The 14,914-nt window shown below is 44.6% G+C and overlaps 1 protein-coding gene across 3 annotated transcripts in view; it reads right to left on the reverse strand.

The window, feature by feature from the left end:
• Positions 1-14,914, reverse strand: part of LOC139159756 (antigen peptide transporter 2-like) — a 54,950-nt gene that overhangs the window by 23,205 nt on the left and 16,831 nt on the right. For all 3 annotated transcript variants that reach the window (XM_070737127.1, XM_070737128.1, XM_070737129.1), the window contains exons 3-8: positions 13,089-13,203; positions 10,974-11,104; positions 7,176-7,381; positions 5,513-5,710; positions 3,295-3,423; positions 1,467-1,655 (exon numbers count right to left, since the gene is read on the reverse strand). In XM_070737127.1, coding sequence (XP_070593228.1) covers positions 1,467-1,655; positions 3,295-3,423; positions 5,513-5,710; positions 7,176-7,381; positions 10,974-11,104; positions 13,089-13,203 — 968 coding nt within the window. The remainder of the gene's footprint in view (positions 1-1,466; positions 1,656-3,294; positions 3,424-5,512; positions 5,711-7,175; positions 7,382-10,973; positions 11,105-13,088; positions 13,204-14,914) is intronic.

A 14,914-nucleotide genomic window follows, 5' to 3' on the forward strand; every position in this document is an offset into this window, starting at 1 on the left:
TCGCCAGGCATGGGGGAACTGAGACACCTCCCCCAGGCTTTTATATTTCATGTTTGGTATGTGTGTGCTGCATGGTTTTAAATGATGGGGTTTTATATGTTTTTAATATTAGATTTGTTTTACTATTGTTGTGAGCCGGCCCGAGTCTTCGGAGAGAGGCGGCATACAAATCTAATAAATTATTATTATTATTGTTGTTGTTGTTGTTGTTGTTGTTATTATTATTATTATTATTATTATTATTATTATTATTATTATTATTATTATGTCAGTACAACACAGCAAACGAAATCACTATGCTGGATTTCGCTTCCCAAGCACCTAGGACCATAGTTCCCTCTAAGCTGAGCAGTGAGCAATCGCTCACTTAAAAATCATCATCAACTCAGAGTTTTCCAAACCTGCCCAGAAGCCGAGAGGGAAAGAGTGAGAGGGAAGGAGAGAGAGAGGAAGAGAGGAAGAGAGAGAAACAGATAGAAAAAAGAGAGGAAGGAAAAGAGAAAGAAAAAGAATGGGAGTAAGGAAGAGAGAAAGAAAATCAAAATCTAGTTTGAAACTAGCTCAACTATTTAAGTGGCATTTTGATATTGATGTTGCCCTATTATGAGCTCACTGTTATAGACACACAGTACAGTATTTTATTTTGAAATTCTCTGAGACAACAGGGTGGGTTTTTTATTTATTTATTTGTTTGTTTGTTTGTTTGTTTATTTATTTATTATTTCTGTGCCGCCCAGTCCTGAAGGGACTGCCGCTCAGACACTATACTTTTCCGCCCACCCCCCAAAAAAATTAGAGGGAACACTGCCTAGGACTGCGTGATGTAGCGGCGAATTATGTTTGCCGATCCTAGTAAAGTGGCCTTTTGCAATTGACAGATGGAGATTTTGTCAATTCCGATGGTTTTCAAATGTCCGCTGAGATCCATTGGCACTGCGCCCAGCGTGCCAAGTACCACTGGGACCACTTTCACTGGCTTATGCCAGAGTCGTTGCAGCTCGATTTTTAGATCTTCGTATTTCACTAATTTCTCTAGCTGCTTCTCCTCAATTCTGCTGTCTCCTGGGATTGCGATGTCGATGATCCATACTTTCTTTTTCTCCACAATCACAATGTCTGGTGTGTTATGCTTCAGAATTCGGTCAGTCTGAAGTCGGAAGTCCCATGGTAGTTTTGCTTACTCATTTTCGACCACTTTTTCGGGCTTATGATCCCACCAGTTCTTTGCCACTGGTAAATGGTAATTCATCATCATCATCATCATTATTATTATTATTATTATTATTATTATTATTATTATTATTATTATTATTATCCTTCCGAGGGTGGGTAAAATGAGATTATCGGGGACAATGGACTGAACTCTGTAAACCATTCAGAGAGATCTGCAAAGTAGTGTGGACTGGTATATCAGTCTAAGTGCTATTGCTACTGTCATGCAAAGCAGCCAGCTTCCCATATAGTACCTTCAGGACCTGGATCTCGGGGCGGGAGGGATAGCAGAAGGAAACATTTTGGAAGGAGACACGTCCGGGAAGGGATTTTGGAGACAGCGTCCCTTCTGTGTGGACAGATGGTTCCCGCTCAAGATATTCAAAGACTTTCTCTGCAGCGCCCACATTGCTCTGGGCTTCCCCATAAGCGTAAATCAGGCTCTGTGGAAGGAAAAGGAAGGAGCAGCAATGTTACAACAGGAGAGCGTCTGCAAAGGGAAGAGTCTACGGATAGGGGCGGCATACACATTTAATAAATAATAATAATAATAATAATAATAATGATAATGATAATAATAATAATAATAATAATAATAATAATAATAATAATAAATATAATAGCTGGCTATTCGGTTCTGAGCATCAAGCTCTGCGTCAATACTTAAAAGTCCTGTTTTAATGCCAAATTTAATTTCCTCACAAGGATCCCCATGCATTTGTCTAGAGTAGTGACGGTGAACCTATGGCTTGCCGGCATGCAAGCCGTAGCCCTAGCTCAGCTCCAATGTGCATGTGTGTGCTGGCCAGCTGATTTTTGGCTCACACAGAGGTTCTGGGAGGACATTTTTGGCTTTATGGTGTTTGTCTGTTTGCTGATAACAATAAACACATAACAATTGCCACCATAAACACATGACCAGACCACAAACTCGCAGCCAAACCAAAATTGTTACACCCCAGACACACATTACAAAACAGCTAAGAGGTCTGCAAGCTCCAACCACTCAGGATATCACCCCCAATCCACAAACATCAACTAATCAGCATACATCAATTACATCAATGACTCCAGGTGTCTCACCAGGAAGTTTAAACACAGCTTGCAGCTGCTGAGCCAGCACTCCACATCCACCCACCAATATTTATAGAGGGAAGGCAGCTCAGGTCTCGCTGTGTTCGCCCTAGCACAAGGACAAAAGCACCAGCCTGAAGATGACGAGCGAGACCTCGTCGAAATGTTGCCAGAAATCTCTGAAAGTTACATGGGAAGAAACCCAAATATGCCAAGACCTTCACATATACAGTGATACCTCATCTTAAAACACCTCATCATACAAACGTTTCGAGATACAAACCCGGGGTTTAAGATTTTTTTGCCTCTTCTTCCAAACTATGTTCACCTTACAAACCCAAGCCGCCGCCACTGGGATGCCCCGCCTCTGGACTTCTGTTGCCAGTGAAGCGCCTGTTTTTGCACTGCTGGGATTCCCCTGAGGCTCCCCTCCATGGGAAACACCACCTCCGGACTTCCGTGTTTTTGCAATGCTGCAGGGGAATCCCAGCAGCGCAAAAACGGGTGCTTCACTGGCAATGGAAGTCCAGAGTTGGGGTTTCCCAGCGAGGGGAGCCTCAGTGAAATCGCAGCATCACAAAAACACGGAAGCCCGGAGGTGGGGTTTCAAGGACTTCCATGTTTTTGCGATGCTGCAATTTCGCTGAGGCTCCCCTCACTGGGAAACCCCACCTCTGGACTTCCGTTGCCAGTGAAGCACCCAGAAGTCCGAAGGTGGGGTTTCCCATGGAGGGGAGCCTCAGGGGAATCCCAGCAGCACAAAAACGGGATCTTCGGCTGGCCAAAGGGGTGAGTTTTGGGCTTGCATGCATTAATCGCTTTTCCATTGATTCCTATGAGAAACATTGTTTCATCTTATAAACTTTGCACCTTACAAACCTTGTCCTGGAACCAATTAGGTTCGTAAGATGAGGTATCACTGTATATATATATGAAAAGTGTGTAATAAAATAATAAAAAATACAAAAAAAGAAGAAGAAATATGTTTAAATGTAACTGTTTGCCAACCTGTACACACTGCCCCACATTTGTCTGGTAGAGGATGAAGGAGATCAAGTTTCCTCCAGTCATGAGGCCTTTGTGGATCTGCTGGTAACCACAGTAGAGAAGGATGAACTTCATGCTCAACCGGAGACCCTGGAGTGGGAGAAAAATGGAAGGCAGTGTCTGAGAACCCTACCTCTCTCACACACCAAGGTGTCTTCTACTTGTTAAGTGAGATGAGTGGGCTACATGAGTCAATATAGAACCCCTTTCATTTTGATATGAAACGTTTCCTTCCTCTCTCTCTCTCTCCAAAAGCATGAATGAAGGAGGAATTCTGGGAGTTGAAGTCCACTAGTTTTAAACTTGGCAAGGGTCTTCAAACTTGGCAAGTTTAAGACTTGCGGACTTCAACTCCCATTCTTGAACTAGCATGACTGGAGGACGAATTCTGGGAGTTCGTCCTCAAGTCTTAACGCTGTCAAGTTTGAAATTTGTAAAACGTGTAACATGGTTCTAAAAATTTCAATTCAATTCAATTTATTAGATTTGTATGCCGCCCCTCTCCGAAGACTTGGGGCGGCTCACAACAATAATAAAAACAATATTCCAGCGAAAACAAATCTAATATTAAAAAGCACATAAAACCCTATCATAATTTTAAAAAGCAAACAACATATACATACCCAAACATGAATATAAAAAAAGCCTGGGGGAAAGGTGTCTCAACTCCCCCATGCCTGGCGGTATAGATGGGTCTTTAGTAATTTACGAAAGACAAGGAGTGTGGGGGGCAGTTCTAATCTCCGGGGGGAGTTGATTCCAGAGGGCCGGGGCTGCCACAGAGAAGGCTCTTCCCCTGGGGCCCGTCAATGACATTGTTTGGTCGACGGGCCCCGGAGAAGGCCAACTCTGTGGGACCTTATCCGTCGCTGGGATTCGTGCGGTAGCTACACTGGTACTTTATTAAATAATATATTACTACAGCATTTGGTTCAGAATACTTTTTTTCCTTGTTCTCCTCCTCTAACATCAGGTGCGTTTTATACTTCGGTGCATCTTGTACTGTGAAAAATACGGTATCTTGGATTTCACTGGATTGCATATCTACTGGATCTTTGACCTTTGGCAGTTAAGAGGATTCTAATTGAAAACCATTCTTGATCAGCAACTCAATTGCTACGACACAAGTACATAAAATCTTGTGAGATTGGAGACAAAGATGCACATTTTCAAAACTTTTCAAGCAAAGTAATAAAAACTCTTAAGTCTTGGCAATCTTCTAAAATCTGGGTCATATTTTGAAATTATTTCATTTTGGCACCTGCAACAGGAAAATCCACAGTTCGAGAATCTCTCACTTAGGGGACTGAGGTCAGGAATTTCCAATCTTGACAACTTTAAGATTTGTAGACCACAATTCCCATAATCCCTGTTGTGGTTAGCTCTGGCCCAGCTACTGCCCCAAGGACTGTGGATGTGGGGGAGACATCCACATGCTGCAAGCCTGTTTTGCTCCCGGTGGAATCTGCTGATGAAAGCTCCTCTGACCAAGAAGACATGAGTGATAGGGAGGAGGAGAGTGTGGCAGATAGCTCAGGAGATCAATTATTTAGCTCCTCCTTGGATTCGGAACAAGAGTTAATGATACAGCCACGCATGCGGAGAGCGATGCATAGGCAACAACAACTGAGAGATTATTATCAAAGAAAATGAGGCCACCTGTGGTTGGGTGGGGCTGTGGTAATTAGTGAGGCTGCTATAAATAGCAGCCTGTGGGTTTGGCCATTGTGGAGGATTATCTGATCATTGTGTTTCGTGACTGCTTTGCTGACTTTGACTTTTGTGTGCTGATTTTTCCCCGCTTTGAAACTAAACCAGAGCAAAGTGTGTTTCACTTTGTGAAAGAAGAAGGACTGTGAATTGCCTCACAGCTGCAAGCTAAGTATCACAGAACTGATAAGGGACTTGTACAAATTACCAGTTTGTTTGGAGACAAGTGCTCTTTGCTATACCAAAAGAGGGCTTAGGTTAAGTGAATTTTCATTATAAAGAACATTGTTTTGAATTTTCAAACGTGTGTGTATCTGAAATTTGTACCTGTGAATTTTCGGGAGGATTCTACCAGAGAGCCCGACAGAACAATCCCTCAGCCAGGATGCCTGATTTGGGAATTCTGGGAGTTGAAGTCCATAAGCCTTAAAGTTGCCATATTTGGATACCCAAATTCTAGAGGACTTACCCGGAGAACAAGTCCATAAACAATCATTTCCAAGTCCCTTTGGTTCTTCAGCCGGCAGGTGTTCTCCAAGGTTGCCTCGTAGCGCTGTGACTCCTTCTCCTCAGTGGCAAAGCTGCGCACGGTCTCCATGGATGAGATAACCTCATGGACCACCTCCTCTGAGTGGGCCATCGAATCCTGAATCGCCTTCAGTAAAGCCTTGATGGATCATTGAAGGAAGCGGCAAAGTCAGCTTTTGAAATTCTACATGGGCCAAGCATCCTGCTGGTGGTGCACATCTAAACCAAAGTCCAATGGCCTCGTTCTGAGAAGACCCTGCCACCCCAAAATGGTTTCTTTCTTTCTTTCTTTCTTTCTTTCTTTCTTTCTTTCTTTCTTTCTTTCTTTCTTCCTTTCTTTCTCTCTCTCTATTTATTTATTTATTTATTCATTTGATTTGTATGCCGCCCCTTTCTGAAGACTAACAATAATAAAAAAGACAATGTAAACAAATCTAATATTAAAAATAACCTAAAAAACCCCAATTTAAAGAACCAATCAAGTATACCATGTATAAATTCTATAATCCTAGGGGGAAGGGAAAATTTCAATTCCCCCATGCCTGATGACAGAGGTGGGTTTTAAGGAGCTTGCGAAAGGCAAGGAGGGTGGGGGCAACTCTGATATCTGGGAGGAGCTGTTTCCAGAGGGTCGGGGCTGCCACAGAGAAGGCTCTTCAGGATCCTGGGTCCCGCCAAACGAAATTGTTTAGTCGATGGGACCCGGAGAAGGCCAACTCTGTGGGACCTAACCGGTCGCTGGGATTCATGCGGCAGAAGGCGGTCCTGGAGATATTCTGGTCCGATGCCATGAAGGGCTTTATAGGTCATAACCAACACTTTGAATTGTGACCGGAAACTGATCGGCAACCAATGCAGACTGCGGAGTGTTGGTGTAACATGGGCATACCTTGGGAAGCCCATGATTGCTCTCGCAGCTGCATTCTGCACAATCTGAAGTTTTCAAACATTTTTCAAAGGTAGCCCCATGTAGAGAGCATTACAGTAGTCGAACCTCGAGGTGATGAGGGCATGAGTGACTGTGAGCAGTGAGTCCCATTCCAGATAGGGCCGCAACTCGTGCACCAGGCGGACCTGGGCAAACGCCCCCCTCACCACAGCTGAAAGATGTTTCTCTAATGTGAGCTGTGTATCGAGGAGGACGCCCAAGTTGCGGGCTCTCTCTGAGGGGGTCAATGACTCCCCCCCAGGGTGATGGACGGACAGATGGAATTGTCCTTGGGAGGCAGAACCCACAGCCACTCCGTCTTATCAGGGTTGAGTTTGAATCTGTTGACACCCATCCAGACCCCAACAGCCTCCAGGCACCGACACATCACTTCCACTGCTGACACCCCTCCTCTCTACACCCCTCTCCTCCCTGGCCAGATCTGTTTCACCATAGTTTGCATGCGCATTGGTCCACTCTCCATTGGTATCACCCCTTGGCCATCTCTTCCTCCCCTACCAACTCTTCTCCACCCATTTAATTCTTTCTTTTCCCTAAACTAGCCCCTTCCCTCCCTCACCCAAGCAGGGGCTCCTTCCCCACCTGCAATTGGTTGCAGAAACCCCGAAGTGTCCGCCATTCCCTCTAGGCCGCCATCTGCCTCCACGATGCCTACCTGATGACGGACATTGTAGACCTTCTCGACGACCATCACGAGTGGGGGTTCGATCAGCATCAGCAGCGCCAGGCGCCAGGAAAGGCCAATCATGAATAAATAGAGTCCAATGACCTCGATCAGGGTGCGCAAGAAGACGTTGGTATGGAGCGGCACTGAGCGGCTCATTATACTTGTGTCTTTGGAAAGGCGGGAGGCCAGCGCCCCTGTGAGCAAAGAGATATTATTCCACAAATGCCACACCACCCACACAAGAAGGGAGATTCTAGGGGACTGCTCCCCCCCCCCAAGGAAGGAGAGGACCAAGTCTGTGACACGGTATATAATGACAGCAAAAAGTATCCTCTTTGCTCTATTCTAACTGGTGCGGAAGAGAGCAACAGAAGACAGCAACCAGAATGATAAAAGGACTGGAAACCAAAACATATGAGTTACAGGATAAAGATACTAAGTACAGTGATACCTCGTCTTACAAATGCCTCGTCATACAAACTTTTCGAGATACAGACTTGGGGTTTAAGATTTTTTTGCCTCTTCTTACAAACTACTTTCACCTTACAAACCCACTGCCACTACCTCCGGACTTCCGTTGCCAGCGAAGCACCCGTTTTTGCATTGCTGGGATTCCGCTGAGGCTCCCTGGACTTCCATGTTTTTGTAATGCTGCAGGGGAATCCCAGCAGGGCAATCCCAGCAGCACAAAAACGGGTGCTTCGCTGGCAACAGAAGTCCAGAGGTGGGGTTTCCCAGCGAGGGGAGCCTCAGTGAAATCGCAGCATCACAAAAACACAGAGGTCCAGAGGTGGGGTTTCGAGGACTTAGGTGTTTTTGTGATGATGCGATTTCACTGATGCTCCCTTCACTGGGAAACCCCACCTCCAGACTTCCGTTGCCAGCGAAGCGCCCGTTTTTGCGATGCTGGGATTCCCCTACTGGGATTCCCCTGCAGCATTGCAGAAGTCCGGAGGTGAGGTTTCCCATGGAGGGGAGCCTCAAGGGAATCCCAGCAGAGCAAAAACGGGCGCTTCGGCTGGCAAAATGGGTGAATTTTGGGCTTGCACGCATTAATTGCTTTTCCATTGATTCCTATGGGAAACATTGTTTCGTCTTACAAACTTTTCACCTTAAGAACCTCGTCCTGGAACCAATTAAGTTTGTAAGATGAGGTATCACTGTAATTCCACAACACTTGGGACAGGTGGTATATCTGGATAAATAAAAACAAAACAAAATAAAATAAAAGAATAAAGAGAGAAAAATGAAATTATTGTTAAGAGGAAACATTACTACTATAAGGCACTATTATACCATGGGAAAATATAGAGGAAATGAAAGCAATTACATAGAAATGGATACGTTAGTGATAAATTAACATATACAGTGTTCCCTCGATTTTCGCGGGTTCGAACTTCGCGAAAAGTCCATACCACGGTTTTTCAAAAATATTAATTAAAAAAAAAAATACAGTGATCCCCCGAGTTTTGCGAGGGTTCCGTTCCAAGACCCCTCGCGAAACTCGATTTGTCACGATATAGCGGTGCGGAAGTAAAACACCATCTGCGCATGCGCGCCCTTTTTTTTCATGGCCGCACATGCGCAGATGGTGGAGTTTGCGTGTGGGCGGCTGGGAAGACCCAGGGAAGGTTCCTTCGGCCGCCCAACAGCTGATCTGCTCCCATCTTCGGCTCCTCGCTGCTGCCGCGCTGCGGAGCAGATCAGCTGTTGGGCGGCCGAAGGAACCTTCCCTGGGTCTTCCCGCCGCCCAGGCAAAGGGGAAACCCCAAGATCGCTTGCCGCTTGCCCGTTCACCCCGCCCGCCCGGCTGCTCGCTTGCCCGTTCACCCGCCCGCCCGGCCGCTCCGCTTGCCCGTTCGCCCGCCCGCCCGGCTGCTCGCTTGCCACTCGAGAGCAAGAGGGGGAGAGATAGAGAAAGAGAGAGAAGGAAAGAAAGAGATGAGAGAGGGAGGAAGAGAGTGTGAGAGAGGAAGAAGCAAGATAGAGAAAGAGAGAGAGAAAGAAAGATGAGAAAGGAAGGGAGTGACGTCATCGGGTGGAAAAATCGCGATATAGCGTTTCGCAAAGATTGAGATCGCGAAACTCGGGGGATCACTGTACTTCACTTTTCCCCCCCCAATACCACGTTTTCCCCCGCCCGATGACGTCATATGTCATAGCCAAACTTTCGTCCGCCTTTAATAAATATTTTTTAAAATAAACTTTAATAAATAAACATGGTGAGTAATAATCTAAATGGTTTCTAAGGGAATAGGAAATTGTAATTTAGGGATTTAAAGTGTGAAGGGAAGGCTTGTGATACTGTCCATAGCCAAAAATAGTGTATTTACTTCCGCATCTCTACTTCGCGGAAATTCGACTTTCGCGGGCGGTCTCTGAACACATCCCCCGCGAAAATCGAGGGAACGCTGTATATGTAATAACAAATAAGAAGGATATATTATAAATGAATATGCTGCATGAAACAATTAGCCTGCAACCTAGCAGGTGTAAATATTAAGCTCTGATACCAAGATAACTCATGTATAAAGCATAATGCTTTATTTTGTCTTGAATGTATATATGTATGTATGTTATAATCCTCTTTGTTGTCACACTTTCTTCTCTCTTTTCTCTTTTCTTTCTTTCTCTGAAGGATACCTATGCACAAAAACTTATGTAATTTCATGCACTGTAAATGTTGCTTTGTTGTAGTGTTTATATCTAATCTTTTTTTAATGTAAATAATCAATAAAGTTGTTTTTTTTTTTTTAAAAGAAGGGAGATTCTAGGGAACTGCTCTCCCCCCCCCCCCAGGAAGGAGAGGACCAAGTCCGTGACACGGTATATAATGACAGCAAAAAGTATCCTCTTTGCTCTATTCTAACAGGTGAAGAATCGAGCAACAGAAGACAGCAACCAGAATGATAAAGGGACTGGAAACCAAAATAAACGGGGAAAGTTTGCAGGAACTGGGCATGGATAGTCTAGTGAAGAGGCGGTCCGGGGGGGACATGATAAAGTTGTAAGCCGCCCTGAGTCCTTCATATATAATAAATACATAAATTCATAAATACATACCTACAGTACATATACATATATATGTAGATTGTTCTGAGTTCGGGTTTTGCCCCGTGTAATATTTTGAGTGTCTATGCGACGTTTCGGTGAAATCACATTCACCATCATCAGGCTGAAGTTATAAGCTTCATGCTGCTGTAAATATAGTTTGTTTGCAACTGCCATTTGTTCCTTATAAATAGTGGTGGGGGTGGAGATTTAGTTTGAATGTAGCAAATAGATTGGGTGGCTATGTTTTAATGATTTGATTGGTTGGTGGAATCACATTTAGTTGAAGGACTGACATGGTGATGATTATGATATGTTTTTTTGTTTAAGGCTGGTTTCCAAATTTCTGGTAGGCGGGACGTGTCATCTCGTTTGTTCATGCTGAGGGGGTGTTTTTCTATCTCTATGGCTTCCATGATTATTCTTTAATATTCGTGTTCTGTTTTGGAAAGTAATTTAGTTTTTTCAAAGTCAATTTCATATATACATATACATATATACAAATACATATATACATACATACTTGTATTTTCATATATACAAATACATATATACATACATACATACATACATACATACATACATAAACATGGGAAGGAAGGAGTGATGCACTGGTAAAGCACTTCCATCTTTTCCCAAAAAATATTAAATGAATGGTCTGCGTAGCCACCAAAAACAAGCTTCACCTGAAATAATCTTTTTCCAGGAACAGCGGCTTCCTGTTTGGGCCCTCACCTGTTTTCACCTCCTGGAAGAAGGCCAGGTCCTGCCGCACCAGAGAAGAGAAGAGTAAGTTGCGAGTCCGGATGACCATCCGGGAGACGATGAACAAGAAGAGACCCCCACGGCAGCTGGCAAAGGCGGTGCTAGAAGGGAAACAGCAGCGGGGATTGGTTCATTGCTCCACCAATGAAAACAGAGTCACAGCTCCACGTATGAGCATATACTGGATTTGACTTGGGTGCAAAAGGAAAGACATTTTCACACGGACGGTTTTATCCCAATGGTGGAGATTAAATTACAGGCAGTCCTCAAGTTACAGCAGTTCATTTAATGACTGTTACACCGGCACTGAAAAAAGGAGACTTAGGACTGTTTCTCACAGTTACAAGCATTGCAGAAGCTATTTATTTTCTTCTCCTTCTCTTTCTCCTTCTCATTATTATTATTATTATTATTATTATTATTATTATTATTATTATCATCATCATTATCATTATTTTACTATAGGTAGAAACAAAAATTTCAATGTCTATATAAATGGTGTCTGGTTACAATTATTTTGAGCAATCATTGTAATAGTAATAGTAATCATATAATAAAAGTGCTTTCTCATCATAATATTAATACATTAATTATTGATGCTAATTTAAATGAATCACAAACCTATAGTAATGAGCCATCATAGAAAAATTAATCCTCCTCTTATGATTTGAAAAGTTCTAACTTCTGTTTCTATTGGTTAGCCATTGATAAAACGAATCCCATTTTTCAAAATATTCTGTGTCTTCCTTCTCTATAAGTGCAAGCGTTAGTCTATCCATTTCTGCACATTCTAATATTTTTTAATTGTTATCTTTTCTTCTGCAGGGGTCCCCACACTCTTCCAATGTTGTGCAAATATAATTCTAGCCGCATGTAGTGTAGTGTTTCCCCTTCTGGGATTTCCCTACAGCATCGCAAAAACGCGGAAGTCTGGAGGTGGGGTTTCCCATGGAGGGGAGCTTCAGGAGAATCCCACCAGCACAAAAACGGGCGCTCCACTGGCAACGGAAGTCCGGAGGTAGGGTTTCCCAGCGAGGGAAGCCTCAGCGAAATCGCACCATCACAAAAACACAGAAGTCCGGAGGTGGGGTTTCGAGGACTTCTGTGTTTTTGCGATGATGCTATTTCACTGAGGCTTCCCTTGCTGGGAAACCCCACCTCCGGACTTCCGTTGCCAGCAGAGCGCCTGTTTTTGCGCTGGTGGGATTCCCCTCCTGGGATTTCCCTACAGCATCGCAAAAATGCAGAAGTCCGGAGGTGGGGTTTTCCATGGAGGGGAGCTTCAGGGGAATCCCACCAGTGCAAAAACGGGCGCTTTGGCTTGAAAAAGGGGTAAATTTTGGGCTTGCACGCATTAATACGTTTTCCATTGATTCCTATGGGAAACATTGTTTCATCTTACGAACTTTTCACCTTACGAACCTCCTCCCGGAACCGATTAAGTTCGTAAGACAAGGTATCACTGTATTGGAACATGTGATCAAAATTCAGATGCTTGAACAATTTATTCACATTTATTTAATTTATATATTTGTGCGGTAGAAGGTGGTTCCGGAGGTATTCTGGTCCGATGCCATGTAGGGCTTTAAAGGTCATTACCAACACTTTGAATCGTGACTGGAAACTGATAGATAAAAACGCCCTCCCCCTCCCAGAGGCTCTCTGGCACGTTGGAGCTGAGCTAGGGCAATGGCTCGCGTGCCAGCAGATATGGCTCTGCGTGCCACCTGTGGCACCCATGCCATAGGTTCACCATCACTGCCCTAGAATAAGCCGTTCTGGGACCAAAAAAATTGGTGAAGAGATCAGAACCTCATTTGCAACAGGGATCTGGCTGGGCTTCGCTGATCTCAGAAAAGCTGAGCAGCATCAAAGCTGGCTGGTATCTGGATGGGAGGCCACTAGGAAACCCCGCAGCAGAAATTACATTGGGAAGTCAACCCCCCCCCCAAAAGAAGGCAACGTGGTCACCCATTGTACTGCCTTTTGTGGAGAAGATGCTCGGCGACCGCAGAACCATAATCCTGCAAATGTATTTAAGGGCAACTGCAACAAAGGTGCTGTGGGGGCCTGGAATAAGCTCACCTTCCAAATGAGACCAGGCAGAGAAGAAAGATGGCCCTGGAAAAGGCTTCTGCGTCATATTTGGTGCCCAGGATGTCAATCAAACGCCCGGTGTAATAGGGCAGGAGGGTTTCGCCTGCAGTAGTGGGCAAGAACAGAGGAGGTAATGTAGAACCTCAATCAGGACAGACAGTTTAAACACACACACACACACACACTGCAAATTGTACATCTGTTCTGTGAAATGCAAAGAAACCTTGAGCTTTGCTCCAATGTTCCGGCCTTGAGTAGAGAAAGAATGGGGCAGCCCCTCAGGATGGGAGAAAAGCTGATTAAATTGGACACTGAAAGGGTTGAATGGAGAGTTTGGAAGATCCAGGGCCTGTCTGTATCTCTTTTCATCCTTGGACATAGGACGCACATTGATAAAATCAATCAGCAGGTACAAAGAGGGCAGGATCTCAGTGCAAATGGCACGGCATTTATTTGTTGGTTTAATTTGTATTTGTATTTATTAGATTTGTATGCTGCCCCTCTCTGTAGACTCGGGGCGGCTCACAACAGTGATAAAAACGGTACATAGAGACAAATCTAATAATTAAAATCTAAAATAGCAATTATACATATAAAAAATCTAAAAAATCCCAGTAAATAAAAACATACATACAGTCATGCTGTGCACAGAAACTACATAGGCAAGGGGAAGATGTCTCAGTTCCCCCAAGCTTGACGACAAAGATGGGTTTTGAGGAGTTTACGAAAGGCAAGGAGGGTGGGGGCAATTCTAATCTCCAGGGGGAGCTGATTCCAGAGGGTAGGGGCCGCCATAGAGAAGGCTCTCCCCCTGGGTCCCGCCAGACGGCATTGTTTAGTCGACGGGACCCGGAGAAGACCAACTCTGTGGGACCTAACCGGTCGCTGGGATTCGTGGGGCAGAAGGCGGTCTCGCAGATACCCTGGTCCGGTGCCATGAAGGGCTTTATAGGTCATAACCAACACTTTGAATTGATTGATTTTTAAGCCATTCAACTCTTTCCGGTCTCTGGGCAGCATTAAAAACAATTTTAAAAAAACTATTAAAACCCATAAGAATAAAATCATTCATTTCCTCTTGGCTGGGGCTAGATGGTATTGCTCAATGGCCCCAGGCCTGCTGGAAAATCTGGGTTTTCATGGCTTTCCGGAAGGCTAGGAGGGTGGAGGCGGATCTCCGGGGGCAGTTGGTTCCAGAGAGCTGGAGACACCACAGAGAAGGCCTTCCCATGTGACCCCACCAGCCAACAACTGTCTAATCCAGTGGTTTTCAACCTTTCTAATGCCGTGACCCCTTAATACAGTTCATGTTGTGGTGACCCCCAACCATAAGTCCAGCGCCAATTCTCCCAACAGAGCTTTAAGCTGATTGGCAGGAAGGTCAGAACGACACCCCCACTATAAACACCTGATTGGTCAGATTGTAAAAATATGTTTCAAGGCACCAGAATAGAAGCTTTATTTCCTAACACCATGGGAAATTTGTCTTTTTCCATGGTCTTAGGCAACCCCTGTGAAATGGTCGTTCGACCCCCAAAGGGGTCCCGACCCCCAGGTTGAGAATCAGTGGTCTAGCCAATGAGATCCGGACAAGGCCAACCCTGTGGGCCATAATCAGTCGCTGGGTGGTATGCGGCAGAAAACGGTCCCATAAGTAGTCTGGCCCTAAGCCATGTAGGGGTTTATAGGTAATAACCAAGACCTTAAATTGCATCTGGAGACCAACTGGGAACCAGTGCAGCGCATGGAACATTGGTGTGATGTGGGTATACCTAGACACATCCACAACAGCTCGCGCGACTGCATTCTCGGAG

Source organism: Erythrolamprus reginae, chromosome 2, assembly GCF_031021105.1.
Source record: "Erythrolamprus reginae isolate rEryReg1 chromosome 2, rEryReg1.hap1, whole genome shotgun sequence".
Taxonomy (NCBI): domain Eukaryota; kingdom Metazoa; phylum Chordata; class Lepidosauria; order Squamata; family Dipsadidae; genus Erythrolamprus; species Erythrolamprus reginae.